The sequence below is a fragment of the Phocoena sinus genome, chromosome 2 (assembly GCF_008692025.1).
Source record: "Phocoena sinus isolate mPhoSin1 chromosome 2, mPhoSin1.pri, whole genome shotgun sequence".
Taxonomy (NCBI): domain Eukaryota; kingdom Metazoa; phylum Chordata; class Mammalia; order Artiodactyla; family Phocoenidae; genus Phocoena; species Phocoena sinus.
The window spans coordinates 69,900,949-69,923,869 of record NC_045764.1 but is presented as its reverse complement, the minus strand read 5'-3'; the positions used below and the strand labels follow the sequence as shown (position 1 = coordinate 69,923,869).

The window sequence follows — 22,921 nt, the reverse complement described above, 5'->3', positions numbered from 1 at the left end:
CACAGGTGGGGGAGACCAGCTGAGATGACAAAGTGGAAATGACTGGGGGGGTGGCGATGGCACCCGGAGGGGCGGATGACCAAGAATGTCCTCGCATTCCCAACATACACATTCCTGGGGGAGGGGGAGAGACAGAGAGCTGCTGCCTTTGGCCTGGGCTGGGGCCCTGGAGAGGGGGCAGGGGCAAGGTTAGGGCAAGGATAGGAAAGTGGGTGAGTACACAGCACTGGGCTTGGGCCAGGGATGTCGATGAGGCAGGGAATGTGGGGTGGGGAGGTCTGTACCTTGCACCACCAGCCGGCCCTGTGCCGTCCTCCTCACCCGGGTGCCGGGCCTGTTGGCTGCACAGACGTAGACGCCCGAGTGCTGGACGGTCACGTCTGAGATGATGAGGTTCCCCGTGCCCAGCACCTGGATGCCCTCCACCCCAATGGGGCGACCATCTGAAGGGGAAGGGGAGGGTCAGGGAGGTAGGTGTGCAGGAATGTCCAGACTTGGAATCGGCCACCAGCAAGCTACCAGGGAGCCCCTGTCTTTGACTCTTCCCTCTGAGCAACATGGCATTGTGGAGGCGGCCAGAGCAGCACAGAAAACTCTCACCCAGCAGGAGAGAACTGGCTCCTGATCCTAACACTGTCGCTGCCTCACTGGTGACCTTCAAGTCCCCTCCCCTCAGTTTCTCAAACAGGAAAGTAAGGGGTTTGGGTTACATGGACATTTCCCAGCTTGATTTTGTCTCTCCTGAAAATAGTTCCTTGGTCAGATATCCATTCCTCTCCTTGACTGTCACAATGCGCGTTAATATAAAGGCTCTGAGAAGTCCTGTAGCAAAGGGATCTGGTTTACTCTGTTCCCAAACTTGTTAGACCACCAAGCCATTCTTTCCCCTTGCAGATTTCACTTTGGGAAATGTTGCACCAGATGGTCCTTGCAGGGCCTATGGGCTCCTCCTAATGGTGAGGCCACTCTTTCCAGCCTCTCCCAGTCCCCGGGCCCTCCCCCCACCCAGGATCAGATTAGCACAGTCAGAATGCGAGGAGACAGCTCCCCATTCAGTCCCTGAAGTGGTGAAATCTACTCCATTATCCTGCCTGCTGCCCCCTCCTTCCCGGATCACTCAGCTGCTACAATGTGGCACAGTCTCCTTGTGAATGCGACCCCACCCCATCCCCTCCAGACTCTCCTTCCCCCAGTGACCTTTCCACTCAGACAATGTGGGCCCATCTGCACCCTTTCATTTCTCTCCTTCAGCTGCCTAGGGATTTAGGCTGGGGATTTAGGGGGCCAGGTTAGAGACTGGGGGGTCCAGAGAGAGGATGTGACAACTGGCTGAGATTTTGAGGGGTTTGGGATTGCATCACTGGGGAGGATGGCCAGGGTGTAGATGGCAGAAATGAGCCCGACCGGAAAGAGACTAGAGGTGCTGAGAGCTGCAGAGGGGTTCTGGAGGGCCCGACGGAGATGCCCAGAGTGAGGGGAGCATGGGGGAGGGGAGCTGGCGCAGGACTGCCAGGACTGGACGAGGTAACCTGGGGAGCTAAGCCATCTGCACAGAGGGAGGGAGAATGCAGTGGGCAGGCGGACCTCCCTGGTCCTGCCAAGGAGAGGGGAACCCACCCCCTCCCCAGGCCTTGAAGAGAACGGACCCCCACGGAGAACAAACAGGATTCCAAGTTCCCCCTGGAGCTGGGTGAAGAGACTGGCCCTCCCAGGGGTGGGAGAGGCAGGGGCTGCAGGATGGGGCTCACCCAGGCGGCTCCAGGACACAATGGGGCGCGGGTTGCCCGTGGCGACACACTCGAGCACGGCGGTCTGGTGCACAGTCAGGGTGAGGTTCTCAGGCCCCACGAGGATCATAGGCTCCTTGTAGGCCCCAGAGCCCGAGCCTGGGAGGAAGATGCCATATTTCTTCACTTTAGCTGGGACCCTTCCCACCTCCTCACCACACCCACCCACCCCCGATACACGGCCTAGGACGTGGGGGGTGGGAGACAAGCTCCAGCCCAGAAGCTGGGTCCCATGCGTAGAGAGGAGAAGCCAGCGGCCCCAGGACGTTGCTCACACTCATCTCTGCGGTCAGGCCCCACAGGGCCTCCAGCGGTGGGAGAGCCACCCTCACCCAACCACCCATAAGCAGAGAGTGGGCTTCCTCAAGGAGAACTGAGCCAGGGAGGGGCCTCGAACGCCTCCTGAACCCTCACCCTGAAGAGCACAGAACTTTGTGCTCACAAGGTGCTCTGTATGCACTTGGCTGTCCAGGCTCTGGGGCTCAGTTGAAGAGGGACTGATTGGAGGGTGGGAAGAAGAACGAGACAGGGCCAAGGACCCTCACCTGACACGGTGAGGCTGGCCCCATGGCTGACCCGGACACTGGCGACATTTGAGGCCACACAGTGGAAGATGCCGCTGTCCTCAGCCTGAAGGCCTGTGATCTGCAGGACCCCCTTGGGCAGCAGTGTGTACCTGTGGTGGGAGGGCACGGTCAACCATAAGCAAGCACAAGCACCACTGGCCACAGGGTCACTCAGCATCACGGACACAGCCCAGGACCCAGCCACTACCCCAATGTCGCTTTTGTCATCACAGACACACTACAGGACTCTCACAGGTGGATGCACCTACGATTCCAGCCTTGACCACAATCACACACAGATCTTCGCGTGCATTCAAGTGTTGAATCTGGGCCCACAAACCACACAGATACTCAGTCTCAACAAAGTTGCAGAAACACCACCCTGGAGGCCACAGGCAGGCCTCCTTCAAGGCCCAGACACTGGACTGGCCTGCCTCTTGGTCATCCCTCCACCTTCCCCACCCGGGGCTCACCTCTCATTGTCTGTATCAATGGGGACTCTGTTCTTCTCCCAGGTGATCAGGGGTTTGGGAAGCCCGTGGATTTGGCACTGGAAGCGGGCCACACCGCCCTCCTCACCCACGGTGGCCTGAGGGTGCACATGGAAGTCGGACATGGCTGGAGAAAGAAAAGGAAATGTGTATGGGGAAGGCGCACTGCTGAGGTGCAGAGGGGATGGGAGAGGGCATGGGGGGCCTCGGGCCTGTGTCCTGGAGCCCTGGAGCTCACCCGGCTCAGGGCGCAGGGTGTCTTCCCCCAAGCTGAGCTGGCAGGTGCAGGGCAACAGCTTGCTTGGGGCACCTCGGCACTTACCCTGCCCCCTACCTGTGGGAAACATCTCCCCCTAAGGGATGGTATAGGCTGGGCTGGGACACTTTGAGAAAGGTCTGGACAAATTCTTGGATAAACCTCTAACACGGAAATCTTGGGCTGCAGACCCACGAAGGCTAGTCAGAGAAAACCCTTGCTCCCAAGGCCTGCTCCCCACTTTTACAGCTTTCGGATTTATTTTTATAAACTCCCTGTAAGGTATGCAAGTGCTAAGTATTATGCTGTACATTTTACAGAATAGGAAACAGAGAGGGGAAGCGATTAGTCCAGTGTCACCCAGCAGGGACACTGGTCGTTAGAGCCTGGTTACCAGCACCCAGTGGCTTTCTTTGCCCTTCATCATCACCCCCTTATCCCCAGTTCTTCTGCAGCTTCTCAATGTACCCCAAGAAGGTGGTGTACCATCCAAGGTGACAAGCCTCTTAGAAGACAGTCAGACCTACCAATCTACATTTCAACGTGTCGTAAATATTCAGGGGCTGCCTTCCCACCTTTTGGGGATCTGAACTGCTTGGGCTCTGATCATGGGAGGGGCCGTGGTGCACACCCCCCACCCCCTTTCAGGCCGGTGAAGTGTTCCTGCCCACCCTCACTCCCATCCATCCTTACTCCCCAACCTGTAAAGCCCAGGGAAGGGGCCCCTCCCACATGGGTTCCCAGCTTCAGCACCAGGGCTGTGATTTCATTAAAATCCACTTTGCTTCAAGTGCGGGAAGGAGGCTCACCATCTGTCCAGGCAGGCAGCCCCTCCCCTCCAACACTCCATCAACTGGGACAGTTGTCCCCTCCCAGAAGAAGCCCTCCCTCTCCCCACAGCAGCAGGGACGCTGGAGCTTGTCCTGGTCCCTGCTCCTGACTCCCTGGTGCGGGTGGGCACACCCCGTCTCAGGCCCCCTCAATCCACCGGTCTGTTCAGGACTCCAGGGCAGCTCAGACAGGCCGAGCCTTTGTGCCCTTCCTGCCAGAGTCTCTGGGGGCTGACTCTTTTGTGTCACATTCTCCATCTCATTTGCATGTGGTTCATTAAATATAAACATGCATAAAAATCCCCAGCCCAGCCTCCTCCTCTTTCAGGGCCTCCGGGGAGTATGGCTGATGGGTGTGAGCGCGTCCTTGCACGTGTGTGCAGAGCTGTGCTCGCGGAGAGGACATGGTTGCTTCTGTGTATGTGGTGTGAGTGTCCAAGCTGGATGTGAATGGTGGGGGGTGGTTGTATCCCTCAGCTCCTGTGGCTGGTGTGTGATTCTGGTTCTGTGTAGGTAATCAATCACACATGTCCCTGTGTAGGTATAGTCCTTACAAAGGGCACCTTGGGGCCCTAGGGGCGGGAGATGGGGGCAAGTGCCCCAGCTGGTGTCCCCATCAGGCTCAGTGATATGATCCCCAGGGAGCACTGTGAGGTCAGCCTGCCCAGGCTCAGGCCAAAGGCTGTGTTTGGCCAAGGGCCTGCAGGTCAGCCCAGAGGTTTGGGGCAGGGGGCTGAGGCACTGGTAGGGCCCCTCTACTGCTTCCAGGCCTCAACCTCTAGGAGCGCGGGGCTGGAGGCAGGCCTAGCGAGTGGAGAGGGCACCCCGGCTCCTGGGTCAGCTGTCTATGCCCCACCCACCCAGCCCTGCCCTTCAGGAGCTGGGGAGCTGCCTGCCCCCTCCTCACTCCAGCTGGAGAGGAGCCTGCAGCCCCCCAGGGACTTGGGGCGGGAACTAATGGCTCTGCTGACTACAGATGCCTCCTCATTAAGGAACCCGAATCCTTTTGTGTTTCTAGCCCCCATTCTGGGCTCCCTGGAGGCACCTAGAGCTAGGAGCTGGCCTGAGGAGAGATGCAAGGGAAAGGGCTGCTTCTCATCAGGGCGCACTGGATGGAGAAAGTTTGGCCTCTAGCTTCTTTCTCCCCCTAAAACTAAACAATGAAAAAGCATGGGTTGAATGTGATGCTGCAGAGGAATGCCCGAGCAGGAAGGGGTGGTAGTTAAGGAGCCAGTCTGATCATCTTCACACTGTACAACACAGTCCGAGGGGTCCCCAGGGGCCCCTGATGCAGCTGGGGCCCCTCCCCACCCAGGGCTTCACATCTCCCCTCCATCAGAGCAGCACCTTGCTAGACCTCTCTATCAGCTTTACTTAACTGCAGTTCTGCCAAACATTTCATTTGAAGGGTAGCTTTGCTTTTAAAAGTGCTTGAAAACCACGCATGTAAAGCCAACACATTCATTTTATGAAAGGGAAACTGAGACCCAGGCCCAGTTGGTGGCTCTACTGGCCCCAAATCAGAGAAGTTCCATGCCCCAAGCCCTCTGCTGGGGTGTCCCCAGCAAATTTTTCACTCTCCAAGGACAGGTGACCCCAGGGCAGACTGCAGGCTGGGCCAGCCTCTTCTCACTGGCTGTGAGTTGGCACTGTGTTACAAGTTGCAGGGGCGACAGTGAGCCCCCGAGAAGGTTTTTCTGTCCCATCCCTCGCAGCCCAGCTGGTTAGGCAGTGTGGTCCGGGGGAGGGGGTGCAATAGGAGGGTGTGGTCCTCTTTATCTGAGGCTCCTTCTTCCCTCCCCTTCTTCTCACCCCTACTCAACCCTTGGGTCAACCCTGTATATCCCTTCGGTGTCCTGGGGGATTGCAGTGAGACCATGGGCAGGCAGTGTCAGGGTATAAAAGGGAAGAACAAACCTGACTCCATGTTGGATCTGTTTCTTTTTCTTTAACCTTTGTATTCTATTGCTTTTGCTACAAGTTAGTTGCTAAAGGGATGTTGCCTAGAGCTTAAAGTATACATGATGGCCCATCTCTGAGAACCCTGCCTCCCATAATAGGAGCGCTGGTCCTTTCCTCCACAGATGAAGGGGTGAACAGGTACTCTGCAGGGCCTCCCACGTCAGACTCCTGCCGCCTTCCTGTACAGGCCTTTGTCCACACTCAGCTGAGCTCACTCCGAGTTCGTCCACTCACTCCGAGTTCGCTGCTGACTTCTTTAGGAAGTCAGGGGAGAAAATTTCTCAGGGCCACTTAGATCTCCTATCTCTCAGAGGGGAAACACGTTTGGTTTACGTGTCTGTTTTGCACTGGCTTGTACGAGCAGGCCATGGAGCCAGCTGTCCCTCATCGTGTCTCTCTGGGAGAGGGTCCCTGGGCAACCATGAGGATGTGGGGCTGAGGACTGGACCTTAGAAAACGCTGACCTCTGAGAAAGTCATTCTGGAGGCCACTGTGTGGTTGACAGTGGTGGGCACAGTGGCTGGAGGCACTATCTGTTAATAGTTTTTTATTATTATTATTTAAAATTTTTATTTTATTTATTTATTTTTGGCTGCGTTGGGTCTTCATTGCTGCACACAGGCTTTCTCTAGTTGCGGCGAGCGGGGGCTACTCTTTGTTGCAGTGCGCGGGCTTCTCGTTGCGGTGGCTTCTCTTGCTGCAGAGCACGGGCTCTAGGCGCGCGGGGTTTAGTAGTTGTGACACGTGGGCTCAGTAGTTGTGGCTAACGGGCTCTAGAGCGCAGGCTCAGTAGTTGTGGTGCACGGGCTTAGTTGATCCGCAGCATGTGGGATCTTCCCGGACCAGGGTTCGAACCTGTGTCCCCTGCATTGGCAGGCGGGTTCTTAGCCACTGTGGAGGCACTATTTGTGGCCAGTGTGGGTAGCACTGTGTATGGGGCTGGTGGACATGAAGGTGGTGCTGTGGCTTGCGGCTAACGATGCTTTACCTTCCTGCTCACACCTGTTGGTCGGGTAGGAGCCGTTTCGGGTTCCTCACTTCAAGCTGGGTTATGGGAGGGGGTCGTGTTGGGAGGCCGCTCCTGTGTGAGGACCAGAGAGAGTGACAGGGAGGACAGAGGCCTGCTTGGGGGTCATTATGGAGAAAGGAAGAAGAAAGCACCTTTGTCCTCAAACAGTCTGAGGAGGAATCTCAGCCACTCCCTGTCCCTGCCAGGGGTACAGCTAGGCCGTGGGGAAAGAGGGTTCACAGAGACAGCCCAGCAACCCACCGGGCTGGAAGGGAGCAGAAACCAGCAGGAAATGGCTCCTGGACACCCCTATAAATCACCCGAGGGGAAGGGAGTCTCCTGAGAGCCAGATCTAGAGCGGCTCAGGGAGGGGAGGGGAACTTTCCTCCTGGTCCACGACCTCTGGCGAGGTCAGGCCTGGATCTGATTAGACAGGCTCCAAGGGGACGCTGAGGGGGCAGGAAGGGTCGGGGCAGAGTGCTGGGAAGGAAGCCAGCAGCATACCCCAAGCCCAGCCTCCAACCCTTTGGCTACAGCCAGACTCCTATCTGGTGTGTGATGACAAAGAGATCAGTGGGCTTGCTGGGTGGGATGGAGAGTTCAAAACACAGCCTTTGCAGAAGCCAGTGGCACTGGAGGTCTGAGGCACCGACTGCCCCCACTCATACCGCCATTCAAGAGGAATAACCACGACCTGCAGACTCTTCCAAAGGCCATCCAAAGTCCCCTTCCTTGTATCCATCCCTGCCAAGGACCAGGGACACCCCGAACGCCCGGTTCCTCCTCACGCAGCTCAGATGATTGTAATGTTTTTCCTTATACCAGAGGCACAGCTGAATCCCATATGCTTCCACCCAATGCCCCAACTTCCCCCTTGAGAATCTCATTTTTTAATAAAGTTAAGTAGCCAGCTATTAAGCACTTGAAATGTGACCAGTCCAGATTGAGTTGGGCTGTAAGTGTAAAATACACACTGGATTTCGAAGATTTAGTACAACATAAAAAGACACTAAGCATTGGGGAAATGCAAATCAAAACCATAATGAGAGGCCACCTCACACCCATTGGGATGGCTACTACCAGAGCAGTAACAAAAAACAACAGAAAATAGCAAGTGTTGACAAGCATGTGGAGAAATTGGAACCCTTGTGCACTGTTGGTGGGAATGTAAATTGGTGCAGCCACTATGGAGAACAGTATGGAGGTTCCTCAAAAACTTAAAAATAAAACAACCATACAGTCCAGCAATTCCACTTCTGGGTATATACCCACAAGAATTAAGGGTCGCGAAGAGATATTTGTACAGCCACATTCATAGCAGCCTTATTCACAATAGCTAAAAGGTGAAAGCAGTCCAAGTGTCCATCAACTGCTGAATGGATAAATAAAATGTGTTTATACATACAATGGAATATTACTCAGCCTTAAAAAAGGAAGGAAAGTCTGACACATGCTACAATGTGGATGAACTTTATGGACATTATGCTAAGTGAAATAAGCCAGTCACAGAAAGACAAATACTGTATGATTCCACTTATATGAGGTACCTAGAGTAGGCAGATTCATAGAGACAGAAAATAGAATGGTGGTTGCCACAGGCTGGTGGGGGGAGAGGAATAGGGAGTTACCGTTTAACGGGAATAGAGTTTCACTTTTGGGAGATGAAAAGAATTCTGGACGTGGATGGTGGTGACGGTTTGCACAATAATATGAAGGTACTTAATGCCACTGAACTGCACACTTAAAAAGGGTTAAGACAAAAAAAGAATGGTTAAGACAGTAAACTTTATGTTATGTGTATTTTACCACAATTAAAAAGTTGGAGGGGGCTTCTCTGGTGGCGCAGTGGTTGGGAGTCCGCCTGCCGATGCAGGGGACACGGGTTCGTGCCCCAGTCTAGGAGGATCCCACGTGCCGCGGAGCGGCTGGGCCCGTGAGCCATGGCCGCTGGGCCTGCGCGTCCGGAGCCTGTGCTCCACAATGGGAGAGGCCACAACAGTGAGAGGCCCGCGTACCACACACACACACACACACACACACACACACACACACACAAAATAATAATAATAATAAATAATTTAAAAAAAAAAAAAAAAAAAAAAAAAAAAAGTGGGAGGGACTTCCCGGGTGGTCCAGCGGTTAAGAATCCACCTTCCAATGCAGGGGACGCAGGTTCAATCCCTGGTCAGGGAACAAAGATCCCACATGCCGCGGGGCAACTGAGCCGGTGCGCTGCAACTACTGAGTCCATGCACCGCAACTAGAGAGCCTGCAGGCCGCAAACTACAGAGCCCACGCACTCTGGAGCCCACACGCCACAACTAGAGAGAAGTCTGCGCACCGCAAGGAAGAGCCTGTGAGCTGCAATGAAAGATCCTGGCGCCGCAACTAAGACCCGATGCAGCCAAAAATAAATGAATGAATGAATAAATATTTTTTAAAAGTTGGAAAAATAATGATTTTGATAATAGTTAATAATTTAAAATATTGCTAACAAGCTGAAATGATAATATTTTGGATTTTAAAGACAGTTCAAAAAATGTAAAAAGTATTAATAATTTTAAAATAATCATTATATGTTGGGATAATATTTTGTATATATTAAGTAAAATAAAGTTTATTATTAAAATTAACTTCACTTGTTTCTTTTTTTTTACTTTTTTTGTAAATGTGACTATTAGAAAACTTAAAGTTACCTACGCGGTTTGCGTTATACTCCCGTTGGACAGTCCTGCTCTAGAAGACACAACCAATTTTGTTCTTCACACAACAGATCTTCAAATACTTGAGGTCTGGGTTGTTCCCTGAGAAACATCTTCTGAGGGGAAACACCCTTAATTCCTTCAGCCACTTGTGATGTGAAATGACGTTCAGATGCCTTAAGCCTGAAGACCCTGGGGATGGTATGAACCCAAAGGGCCTTACACCAGCAGGGGACCTGGAGCAGATTTCAGCCATCATCTGTAGTGAGCATCCTTGTGTTGTCCAATATGACAGCCACTAGCTACATGTGGCCACTTAAATTAAAATTAAATTAAAAATTCAGTTCCTCTGGCTCCCTAGCTACCTTTCAAGTGTTCAATAGCCACAAGTGGCTATAGGCTACCTTATGGGACAGCACCAATAAAATACTTCCATCATCACAGAAAATCCTTTTGGACAGCACTGGTCCACACCCAAGGCAAGGCCTCAGATCCACAGCTGCTTTCTGTCTTGCTCCCTCTCTCTTGCTGCCCCGCCAGAAAGCCCCCTTTCTTCTCCATCTTCATCACTAGCCCAGCTTTGCCCCTACCAGATCCCTCCTCTCCTGGCCACATGGACTCAGAAACTGCTGACAAGGCCCGCATTTGATCACATCCTAAGGCTGTCACACTGCATGGCAGAGAAGGCCTCACACAGCACGATTTCTACTTCTGGTGGGGAAATACTCGCTGAGAGCATTTTGAGGGAGCAATGCAGTGAAGAGGTTAATGGTACAGGCTCTGGAATCAGACAGAACTGGATACAAGACTCACCTCCGCCACTCTTAGCTCTGTGACCTTGGGCAAGTTAGTCTCTCAGAACCTCTATTTTCTCACTTATAAAATTGGGATGACAACAGCTCATGTTGCTAGAGCTGCTGCACTGGTGGGAATCAATGAGATTTATTTGTAAAGTGCTTGGCACAGTCCTTGAAAAATAGCAAATACTTGCCAGTGATTGTTGAGGGAAAATAGTAGAATCTTGAGTTAAAAGGTGCTGAGAGGTTATGGAAGAGCACGGTAGGATTGGGGTTGGGTGGCCATCTACTCCAAGAGGGTAGCCGTATTCCCATGGAGAGGCAAAAGCTCGGAGAGCTAGTGGCAGAGCCCTCTGGAGAACTGAGTAAAGACAGAATTTGCAAGGCCTGAATGGTGAGAGGGTCAGTGCAGGGGGAAGGGAGCAGCCTGGTATAAACCAGAGCTTGGCTTCTATTTCACTTATGCCTGGGGGCTTCACAGAGGCCCCAGTAGGTGAGCTGTCACTTGGAAGAAGCCACTGGGTAATTGAGGCCTTGATTTCTCTAGTAAAATGTTTATGAAGCCCATAAACTCATGCCTTTATTGGCCAGGCTCATTCCGGGGGATGGATGTGGCTCTCCAAGGTGTAGTTAAAGCACCTGCTGAACTCAGGCACCCGACGGCTACTCTGGCCTCCACCCAGACCCACCAGGCAGAGTGACTCCTGGAGGGCGAGGAGGCCAGCCAAGTCCACATGCTCTTTAAACTCCGCAAAGCACTTGTAAATGTCCTCTCTAAATGCGCATGGGAAGGAGAGAGGTAATGGCAGAGAACCCTGAGTCCTGGGGAGGCTGGCAACTTGCCACGGTCCCGGTGGGATATTGGTTTTGTCATCAGGGTTCTCTGGGCCAGGCCTAGCCTCTCCAACACTCTGTCCCAGTCTCTCCAATATCTGGGTCCCCACCGTGCCCATGACTTTGGCTCCGTTAGGGAAGATCCCCTACATCGATTGGCTGATGACATTTGGAGTTGAGGAAAGTATGAACTTAGAAGACCTGTATTTACTTCCCTGGCTCTCCAAAGGGAAATCTGAGAGTTGAATTATGGTTCTGAATCCAAAGAGTAGGTGTTTTTTGCGGGGAGCAGGAGGGAGGCACTGTGTGGGGTTTGGGTGTTGGATGGGTGTGGGTGGACGGCGTCTGGAGCTTACAAACATCCCCAGAAGACTGCGATGGCTCAGAGGCCCTGTTCAGTTTTGCTAGGGGTGATTGATTCATCTGGGCGTTTGCCTGGTGACCCTGCTCTGAGAAGCCTCTGGAACCTTTTGTCTCCCTCTTCAAGCCCCTTACTCCCTGCCTTGGGCCTCTGAACCCCAGCCCCTCCCTCCCACCCTCCCACACCACCACCAGCTCACCACTCCCCGCCCAACCCCAATTCTAACACAAAAGGCAACTTTGTCTTTCAAGTCAGCAGCCATAAATCCACGTCTCTCCCCTCCCTCCTGGCAGCCACCTCTGACAAATGGGGTGGGGGGAGGTGGGGGACAGTGGGGGGTCAGACTCAGCTTGGGAAAGTCCTTGCATCCAGCTGTTGGCCCACTGTAGGCTGGTGAGCATCGAACCTTTATGGTCTGATCTTCGATTCCAACGGATGGTAAGACCCAAGGCCAAGGCACAGCTACAGGAGGGGCAATATGGGCCTCTCTGCAGCCTCTGGGCTGGGCTTTTACAACCCAAGGAGAATAAAACCTCTCAAAGCCCTACTTTTAATTATTCAGCCCACAATTCAGAGGCTCCGGTTCTTCCTCTGATCAAGCCTTGTGCTCCCCTTCCCTCCCCTGCCTCCAGCCCACCGTGGAGGGAGTGAAGTGTGCCTGGGGGAGAGTGTGCTGTGGGACACAGGTGGTGTGCCTGCCCGATGCGGCATACTGGATGTGCCACTGGGTGGGTGTGCCCCGCTGCTTTCAGTGTGGACCCTACACATTCAGGGGAGGGGAAAGGGGGAGGAGTATCACCCACCCCATGTGACCACCCTACCTCCCCCACTGCTAGATTTTCAAAAGCAGTCCCAACTTCAAATATTTCGCCCTAATTTTCATCCCACGTATCAGGCAATGAGTCAGAGGATGTGTCCTGGTTTGGGAAATACAGTCCTCTGTCCTATTGACACAGCACACCCACTGAATTAACTCTAAGCATTCATTCAACAGATACTTACTGACTGCTAATGTGTCTGAGAGAATGTTCTGGCACTCCTGAAGTAAATTCCCTTCATCCCACAGGCCCTGTCCTTAGGTTTTCCACCCAAGCTCCTAGAAATATCAAGACAGGTGAAAGCACCAGAGCCAGGGTCTTAGGTATATCATAGTAATGTGGTCCTGAAAAACAGAAACCTGCAGAAGCCATGATGGGCAAAGGTAAGATATTATATCAGTATAACTCTGAGAGGTAGGGATTACTAGCTTTTCTGAGGTGCAGAGAGGTTAAGTAACTTGCCCAAGGTCACACAGCCATTTAATGATGATCACACATTAACATTTAATGATGCTAAAGCAAGCATTTGAACTTAGAGTGGTCTAACTCTAAATCCAGTGCGCTTTCCCTGCATCACAGCTGTGAGACACACACACACACTCAAATGCTGCTCTAACATGACTAACCATACCTGCAAACACTGGCACAGAAAATCACAGAGGCGCACAACATCCCAGACCCTTAAAAGTACCATGCCTATGCACATTCAGAGACACCCGTGACACAGCAGGCTTCACTTTAACTGAACCCCCCCAGGGTTTGAGGTAGGTTTCATAGTGCGTGACTAATGCAGATAAGCACCATGATAAGATGGTGTTATTAGCCCACTAGTGGTCACTGAGCCCACACATGTTTCCTGAATTCTATTAACACAGGTAAATAAACAACCCAGATGCTAGTCTCCAGGTAGCTCTTCCATGAGCATTTCCAGATCAGCAAACCGGGAAACCAAGCTGCAAGGATGGGGCCTGCAGGGTTACTCCTGTCACCTGTTGGGCCCTTATAAAATAGAGTAGTTTATTTTCCTGGTTTTGCAGGGGGAGGACAAAGCATTGTGAGATGCTAGCAGCTTCCATGGGGTGAGTGGGGGTAGGGGGCGGGGAGACGGATAGGTGGATGTGCTAAAGGGAAGGGTAGCTGTGACTGACTCAGTCCTTTTAATAACTGGATCTTGATAAAGCCAAAGGCCCTCTCTGGGCCTCTGTTTCCTCCTCTGTAAAATGGGGGAGTTGAGTTGGACAAGTTATAAAGTCTCATCTGGTTGTAGCCTTTGAGACACATGTGCTTCCAGGCACCAGCCAAGGGTGCAGGGTCAGGGAGTCGACTTGGGAATCTCTCTCTGCCTTAGACTTGAAAATGTCCAGGCCCAGCAGAGCCCCTCTCCATAGACTGCATGTCTCCGCCCGTGTCAAGGTCACCAATCTTCCTTATGTAAACCTGCCCGGGCCCACAACATCCTTAACTTCCGTCATTCTGGTCAGGATACCGGATCTCCCTCACCTCCCGGAAGGGCGTCTGGTTAGGGGGCCCAGGCTGGAGCTATTAAGTAAATTGCTTTCACATGACCATGAGGACCACTCAACAAAAACAGATACTTCCCCCAAATTTCCAGAGCCATATATTAGGATTTGTAGGGACTAATACAGCAGGCATTAGGTAATGGAGAGGTGACCTGGGATCAAGCCTGGCTCTGTCACAGACTCTCTATGTGACCTTTCAATTCCAACCTTGGATTTCTCATCTGTAAAATAGAGGAGTAGAGGAGGACAGACAAGAGAATCTCGAAGGTCCATACCATTAAGAGTCTAGGATAGGGCTTCCCTGGTGGCGCAGTGGTTGAGAATCTGCCTGCTAATGCAGGGGACACGGGTTCGAGCCCTGGTCTGGGAAGATCCCACATGCCGCGGAGCAACTAGGCCCGTGAGCCACAACTACTGAGCCTGCGCATTTGGAGCCTGTGCTCCGCAAAAAGAGGCCGCAATAGTGAGAAGCCGGCACACCGCGATGAAGAGTGGCCCCGGCGTGCCGCAACTAGAGAAAACCCTTGCACAGAAACAAAGACCCAACACAGCCAAAAAAAAAAAAAGAGTCTAGGATAACACTAGGTAAAATGGTCTCTCTCCACCCATGAAAGGACCCTCTCCTATTCTCAAACCTTGATCTGATGCTGTATTTACCTCTCATGGCTCTACAGGACCTCTGGCAGCTCAGCACTGAACCCCGATAGTTTAAGGCCTGCAGATCCTCCACCCCAACAGCACTCCAGAAGAAACCTTATCAGTTTGGGGGAAGAGGGAGGCCTACATTCCATGGGAGGATCATGAACCTTCTTGGCTGGTTAGGGCTACCAACTCTTGGAAGTAGACTTATTTGGGAAACTCCACTGCTGCCTTCTAGTTGTCGGAGGTCTCCTAAAGCCCTAGGAATTGTCTGTAGAGGGTTTCAAAAGCCCTCCCTGAGATTTTTTGATGATGGCCCTTCTGACCGGTGTGAAGTGATACCTCACTGTAGTTTTTTTTTGCGGTACGTGGGCCTCTCACTGTCGCGGCCTCTCCCGTTGCGGAGCACAGGCTCTGGACACACAGGCTCAGTGGCCATGGCTCACGGGCCCAGCCGCTCCACAGCATGTGGGATATTCCCGGACCGGGGCACGAACCCGTGTCCCCTGCAACGGCAGGCGGACTCTCAACCACTGCGCCACCAGGGAAGCCCCTCACTATAGTTTCGATTTGCATTTCTCTGATAATTAGTGATGCTGAACATCTTTTCATGGGCCTCTTGGCCATCTGTATGTCTTCTTTGGTGAAATGTCTATTTGGGTCTCCTACTCATTTTTTGATTGGGTTGTTTGTTTTTTTTGATATTGAGCTGTTTGTGTGTTTTGGAGATTAATCTTTTGTCCGTTGCTTCATTTGCAAATATTTTCTCCCATTCTGAGGGTTGTCTTTTTGTCTTGTTTATGGTTTCCTTCGCTGTGCAAAAGCTTTTAAGTTTAATTATGTCCCATTTGCTTATTTTTGTTTTTATTTTCATTACTCTAGGCGGTGGGTCATAAAAGATCTTGCTGTGATTTATGACTTAGCCATAAAAAGGAACAAAATTGGGTCATTTGTAGAGATGTGGATGGACCTAGATTCTGTCATACAGAGTGAAGTCAGAAAGAGAAAAACAAATATTGCATATTAACACATGTATGTGGAATCTAGAAAAATAGTACAGATGAACTTATTTCCAGGGCAGGAATAGAGATACAGATGTAGAGAACAGACTTGTGGACACACACAGCGGGGGAAGGAGAGGGTGGGATGAACTGGGAGATTAGGTTTGACATAAATACACTACCATGTGTATAATAGACAGCTAGTGGGAACCTACTGTAGAGCTCAGGGAGCTCAGCTCGGTGCTCTGTGATGACCTAGATGGGTGGGATGGAGTTGTGGGGGGGAGGGAGGTCCAAGAGGGAGGGGATATAGGTATGCATATAGCTGATTCACTTCATTGTACAGCAGAAACTCACACAACGTTGTAAAGCCATTATACTCCAATTAAAAAAAGAGCTTTCTCTTAAATTCAAAGGAATCACCACACCCACCCCTAACCTCTCCCTTTTCCTGTGCCTCTTATTAACAACCTCATCAGGCACCAACTACCCAAGCTAAAACAAACCAAGGTGTCACTGCCTCATCCGTCTCCCTCTCCCCCACAGCTAACTGGTCACCAAATCCTGGTCTAACCTCCCTTTTCCCTCCCATTGCCTTGGCTTAGGCTCTTATCACTCTCAACTGTTTCTGTAATAGCTTCCCCTCTCCAGCCTTCCCACTTCCAGTGCTCTCTCCCTCCTCTTCTTCCTCCATCCTGAAGCCATAATTATCTTCCTGAATATCCAATATGATCATTAAACATGTTTGGTGGTTCTCCATTGCCTTGAATCAAGGTACTCTCCTTGGGATGGCATTCAAGGTCTCCATTATTAGGTCCTGATTCATACTTCCAGCTCCAAATGCAGCTAATTCTCTCTTCATGTGATTTGTACTTTGACTGTGTGAGACAAGTTTGCCTTCCCTAGACATATCATAGATGGTCATGCTTATATTCCTTTACTTCTGCTGTGCCCTTTGCCTGGAACTCTTTTGCCAGTTTCTCTACTAGCACCCCACCTTCCACATCCCCCAAAGGAAGCAGAATTAATTCCTGCCTCGAATGTGTTGCCTTGTGCCTCTCTCCTAGCTCTTATCAGACTTTATTAAATCAGTTGCTCACACATCAATCGCCTACTAGTAGCCTACGATGAGTCCCTTACCAGCACAGAACAGTCTAATTTACCTTTCTACCTCCAGCACCTAGAACAAATACTAGGTAAATAATAAGTCCTCATTAACTGTGTCCTGAATGCTGGCTTTAAGGATCATATGGTCTTGGGGATCATTCCCCATTATCTTCTCTTCCACCCAAGTCCCCATCCTACCGCAATTCATTGCCTATGGTGGGCAAGTTACTTCCTCTCCTTGAGTCTCAACTTCTTCAATGAAATGAAGGACTTGGACCAAGCACCCGTTACCCACTTCTCAAACTTGACTGTGTATCAGAATAACCTAGGGCGCTGGGTAACAATGCAGATTTCCGGACTCCACTCCCTTGGTCTGGCGTGGTGCCCTGGAACCTATATTTCTGTGAAAGCGCAGGAGGCTGCCTCATAATGCACGGCCAGAATCGGGAACTCCTGGCCTGGCAGGTTCTCGAGAACCCTGATCTCGCCTCGGGCTCCAGCATCCGACGAGGGCAGATTCTCAGCCCAGCACCCGCCTGCACACCCCCCACACCCCCCGCGAGCAACGGGGCCGGCTAGTCCAGGCAGTGTGACTCCGATGCCAGCAGGCGCAGAGCGGGCGGCGGGGCGGGTGGAGGAGCATGTGGGAGCCCGGCCCCCGCGGGGCCCCAGTGCAGGCATTCGGCTGCCGGGCGGGGTCAGGGCCCTGAGAGCCGCTCGCTCGGCGGCAGGAGTAAGTGGGACCATCTGCTCCACTCCGCAGAGGTCAACGCTTTGTGTCAAGCTCCCATCCCCCCCCCCCGCTCCTCCCCCACCTTCCCCTCTTTGCCCTTTGACTCCCGGGACTCCAAAGAAAAAAGCACTTGAGGTCCTGATGAAAGTGGGAGTGTGATGGGGAGCGACGACGGCCGCCGGAGCTCGGGGCCCGCGCAGGGCCGGGCCTGCCCCGAAGGAGAGCGCGGCGGGCGGCTGCGGGACGAGGAGGACCGGCCGCGTCCCGTCCGCGGGGCCCGGGCCCGAGCCGGCGGCGCGGCTCCCGAGGGAGGCGGCGCCGGTTCCCACAGCCGGCCGGGCCGCCGGGCCCCTTTGAAGTGGCCGCAGCTGCACACCCCGACCCGCGGCTAATCCCCGCCGACGCGGGCGTCCTCGCCCCCCCGCATAGCAATAGTGTCCGCGCTGAATGGCGCTGGCTAATTACCTCGCTCGCACCGCCGCGGGTGAATGAGAGAATCCGGCATTGTGCGCGGCGAATGGAGAAAATAAGACAGCCATTGTCCTCGCAAGCCAAACGAGGGTTTGATGTCGCTGGGGCGAGCGAGGCACCATTTCCCGCCACCCCCTCCCCCCGGCGGGGGCAAATTCCCCGGCTGGGCCCGGGTCCGGGAGGACGGGGCTGGCCCAGAGAAACTGAGGAAGCAGGTCCGGTCTCCCCGGGAAAGAATCCCTCCGCCTCCCATGGAAGCCCGGCGGGCGGACACATGACAGCCCGGGGCGCCCCTCTCCACCAGTAGATTCTTAGCGGCACCTACTGCGGTCGCCCGGTTCTGTGCCCGACTTAGAAAAAAAAAAAAAACAGCAAAAAAAACAGGCACGGCCCTGCCTTCGACAGCCTAATTAGATTTCGTTGGGAACACATGGAACAATCGGAGGAGCCGGGGATTTGTATCCCTCAGTGCTCAACTGTGTGCCACCAGCTGAAAGGGCTGGAGAAGTTCAGAGAATGGCTGGGAGAGATGTGAGGAGAGGAACAAGACCCAGAAAAGAACGGGCAGGAAGATGGGGAGCTGTGGGGAGCCTGGACTGGGGAAGGGACTGGCACCTTGGATAATTTGGACCTCCCCTTTCCAACCATTTCCCTCTTCTGGGAGGAAGAGGGAAATGGTTGGAAAGGGGAGGTCCAAATTATCCAAGGTCTGCAGAGCCAGGTTTCAGGATTCGGAGGTAATGTCGGAAGCACGGAGGCCACTGTTTTGATCCAAGAAAGGTCCCGATGAGAATGGTGGATGGAAAGGTAAGATTGGAGTTCCAACCACTTGCCTATGGAAGCCGACTCATTATCAGGAACCGGACTAGCCTCAGGCATTTCCTTTTTTTCCTGTATAAGGATGTGAGGGGCTCAGCTTAGAAATCAGCACTAAAGGAAATCACGATGCACATAGACAAGCTGATGATCACACTGTTTATGCATTCAACAGTTTCTGTGCCTTATCAGGCTGCCTTCTCTTCACGGTCACCACCAAGTAAGGTTGCTTTTTGGTGGGGCGGGAAGAGGAGATTACATCCTTCAAGATCAGGAGGTGTCATCTTTCTGTCCCTCAGAGTACTCAGCTCAGAGGCAGGTAGGTATAGGACAGGTGCTCTTGGAGATGTGCTGATTTGAGAACTGACCTGCTTTAATATCCTTCAGTTCCAGTATCCTTTTCCTGGAAGCACATACTTCCTAATCCCTTCTGATGGGCTCTTAGACTATTTCTGCCTAAAGGAGGAATGTCATACATAAGATCCAATGTTCTATCAGGCTTCTCAAGTGATAAAAAGGTCTGTTGCTCAGATCAACAGTAGGCTGTTGGGCTGACCCAGTAGCCCTTAGCTAGCACCGCTTACGATGCATATTACAGTAGAGCTCTTTCTGAGGCAGCAATCTTTTCTAAATCTTTTCTAACGTTCTAATGTCCATGTTACCACGACTAGATTATAAGCCCTTTGTGGTCAGCCCATAACTAGAGTCTGAAACAGGACCATCCATCCATCCATCCATTTATCAGAGAATAAAATTAAAGAATGGATAACACATAACACTTGTTCAGGGACTAAACATCAGCCAAAATGGTTCCTTGTTTTGACTGATCAACCACATTTAACATTACCTAGCACTGGTTGTAACAGTGATACATGAAAAGCATGCTTTTTCAAAGGAGAGAAAAATCTAAGTATAGGTCATTGTTTTTCTAACCCAACTCTGAATCAGGGTTTAATTTCACCCTGGTCATAACCTCCAATATGATCATAATGTTTTTCTTTATAATTCTCCTAAATCTGCGTCTTAGAGCCATATTCTGCCGAAGGCTCTAGAATCTTAAGCCCACTTGGCGTCCCAGCACCTGCTGCTGCTGAACTACTCCCCTGTTTAGGCCCTTCTGCCTACTTAGTTGATCTGCCTAGTTAGTTGGTTTAAAGAACTCCAAAACAAAACAAAAAGATAAAGCGGAGGATGTGGTAGATGTAGGAAGCCTGGAGCCCCACCAATCTGACTTTTCTCTTTCCCCCATCTCCAGCCCTTGAGCCCCCTCCACAGACCCAAGGACCCTTAGGAATGATGCTTAAAGTCCCCTCATCTAGAGAAAAGAAAGGGCTTATCCAAGGAAGCAACAGCTAGTTGGTAGTAATCAGAGATCATTCTAATGCTATACAGGCAACTAGCTTCATTTTACAAGACTAAAATGACCATTCAAACAGAAACTACAAGTATAATTGTTATTATGTATTACTATACGTGTGTCTTTATGGTTTGTCCAGATTTCAACAAGAGTGCCTGAATGTCTAATCCCCAGAAAATTGTACTTTGGAAATGATCCTCTATTCATAAAACATGAGGAGCCTCCAGGCCCAAATTAGAGATTCAATACTTTTAACTAAAAAAGTGCTTTTTTTTAAAGGAAGCCTGTTTCTCCTCGCATCTCTTCTTTCCCCAAACCCAAGACCATAAGTAACTTTAAAAATAATGCTCCATGGGTGACTATTTTGATAAGAAGATAATGAGTATAATAATGAGAGTGTGTTTTTTCTCCTCTTATCCATTCCCACAGCAACATGCATTCACAGGATGCTCTGATTTATCATGGTTATGACTTTTCAAGATAACAGGAAGGTAGGCATGTATATGCAGGTGTAGTCCTTCCAAAGAGGATGCACATGAAGCTCGAGGGAAGAGGGACACTTCCCAGCATGGAACTGGCCTGTTAGCTATTCCAGGGGTGAGGCCAATGGTCTGGCATCCTGGGACTTTCTATAGCTTTCCTGGAAGGGTGTTCCACCCTGAGGTGACTGAGTACCAGCAGCCACCTCTCCTGGGGTGGCACACCGGGATCTGAACTCACCAGGCCAACCCCTTCCCATTCAGCACTCAGTCATAGCACCTGCAGCTCAGTCCAGTCCCAATCCTCCCCCAAGTGGTCAGCAGTGCGACCCTGGAAGGGAACAGAATAGGGAGATAGGGGTGCCTTTTTTTTTTTTTTTTTCGGTACGTGGGCCTCTCACTGTTGTGGCCTCTCCTGTTGCAGAGCACAGGCTCCGGACGCACAGGCTCAGCGGCCATGGCTCACGGGCCCAGCCACTCCACGGCATGTGGGATCCTCCCGGGCCGGGGCACGAACCCGCGTCCCCTGCATCGGCAGGTGGACTCTCAACCACTGCGCCACCAGGGAAGCCCAGGGGTGCCTTTTAAGACTAGAAGAAGCTGGATTAGGAGACTCAGGATACAGTTAGATGCAGACATGGCTGCTCTCAGCTCCTGACAGTAGGGACTCGGAAACCTTCGGAGACTGGTTTAGGTGAAACCACCCAGTAGGCCCTTGAGTAATATCTGACTCAGTTTTACCTGCCCTCCCCCAAGTCCAGGCTGTTGAGCTCCAGAGGATGGGTGTTCCTATCCTCCTTTTCATATGCCCACAGCTCCCCATTCTCACCCTCCCCAGGCACCAACTCCAGGCCAAGCCATGTGTTCAGCGCTGAGGATGCACAGAGGACCTATAGCCCCTCCTGCCAAGGACTGTGCAGACCAGTGGAACAAGCTATATACTCACTGTCCCAGAACAGACCAGTGTCTTCTGGTTCTCCCCACCCCAAAAAAGCAAAGCTGGGCATACAGCTCAATGAATCCTTCTTGAATTGATGTAATAAAAGCTATATAGCTTTATTTCAGGAAAGCCTTGATCCCATCAACCTCACGCTTACCAGCCTTGCTTGTAATAATCCTGATTTTGTCACAGATGGGAAAATGATTTGAGAAGCAAAATCAGAAACACAGGAGAGCAGGAATAACAAACAGGCTCAATCCTGAGGCTCATTCTATGTAATATCATTATTGGTCTTCTGATATAGTGGAATCAAGAATATTCTAACCCAATCTTCAAGTGGGACTAATTTAGACAGGGTTTTCTCTAAGGTACCAGAGGTCTGGAATACAATTTTAAGAGACCTCAAAACAATTAGGGTGGGCTTCCCTGGTGGCGCAGTGGTTGAGAGTCTGCCTGCCAATGCAGGGGACACGGGTTCGAGTCCTGGTCTGGGAAGATCCCACATGCCACGGAGCAACTAGGCCCGTGAGCCACAACTACTGAGCCTGCGCGTCTGGAGCTTGTGCTCCGCAACCAAAGAGGCCGCGACAGTGAGAGGCCCGTGCACCACGATGAAAAGTGGCCCCCACTTGCCACAACTAGAGAAAGCCCTCGCACAGAAACGAAGACCCAACACAGCCAAAAATAAAATAAATAAATAAATAAAAAGATGCCTCTCTTTAAAAAAAAAAAAAACAATTAGGGTGAGGGGAATTACTGCAGAAAGAAGGTGACATTCCATATAAGCTGGGATATAAAAGGCAAAACAAAGATAACCCACGAGGGGGTGGGGGGCGAGGTGAGGAAAAAACAAGCCAGATGTGAAGATGGCAGAAGAAGATCCAAGAATTGTTTATCACAAGCCAAATACTGGGTTTCAGTGCTCGCTTCGGCAGCACATATACAAATACTGGGTTTCAGTTTTCTAAGATCCTGGCTCTGAAGTTAGAGCCCAAATCCCATTTGGCCAATCAGCACATTGGAAAGAGCATCTGACCGCTTTCAGTCCCAGTTCTGTACACCCAGGACTTGGGTCAAGGCCCTCTCTCTGGATCTCAGCTTCCACAGCAGTGATGTTAGAAACATGGGCAAGAGGCTGGGGGAGAGGGGGTGTAGGGTCAGGGTGAATCAGCAAAACCTGGAAAGCTCCCCTCTCCCCATTTCTGCCTGCCCCTGGGTGAGTGCACTCCCAAGCACTGTGAGGGCGACAAGCACCCATCTCTGTTCAGTCTGCCATTCTATGAAGGCTCTGGGACCTGCTCTGCTTCCTTTCCCTAGTAGAGCTTGCCTGTTCAAAGGTTTGCCCACAAACTTTTGTCCATCTCCCGCCCCATGTCAGAAATCCCTGGCCTATACCCCAAGCCAATTGGGAGGAAGGGGTCTGGGAACCCGAGACCTCCACTCTC

The 22,921-nt window shown here is 51.7% G+C and overlaps 1 protein-coding gene across 2 annotated transcripts in view; it reads right to left on the bottom strand.

Moving 5' to 3' along the window:
- The window catches only part of IGDCC3 (immunoglobulin superfamily DCC subclass member 3), a 43,158-nt gene that overhangs the window by 6,096 nt on the left and 14,141 nt on the right, over positions 1-22,921 (bottom strand). For both annotated transcript variants that reach the window (XM_032623688.1, XM_032623689.1), the window contains 4 exons: positions 2,827-2,971; positions 2,333-2,463; positions 1,749-1,886; positions 285-443 (listed from right to left, as the gene is read on the bottom strand). In XM_032623688.1, the coding sequence (XP_032479579.1) occupies positions 285-443; positions 1,749-1,886; positions 2,333-2,463; positions 2,827-2,971 (573 nt within the window). The remainder of the gene's footprint in view (positions 1-284; positions 444-1,748; positions 1,887-2,332; positions 2,464-2,826; positions 2,972-22,921) is intronic.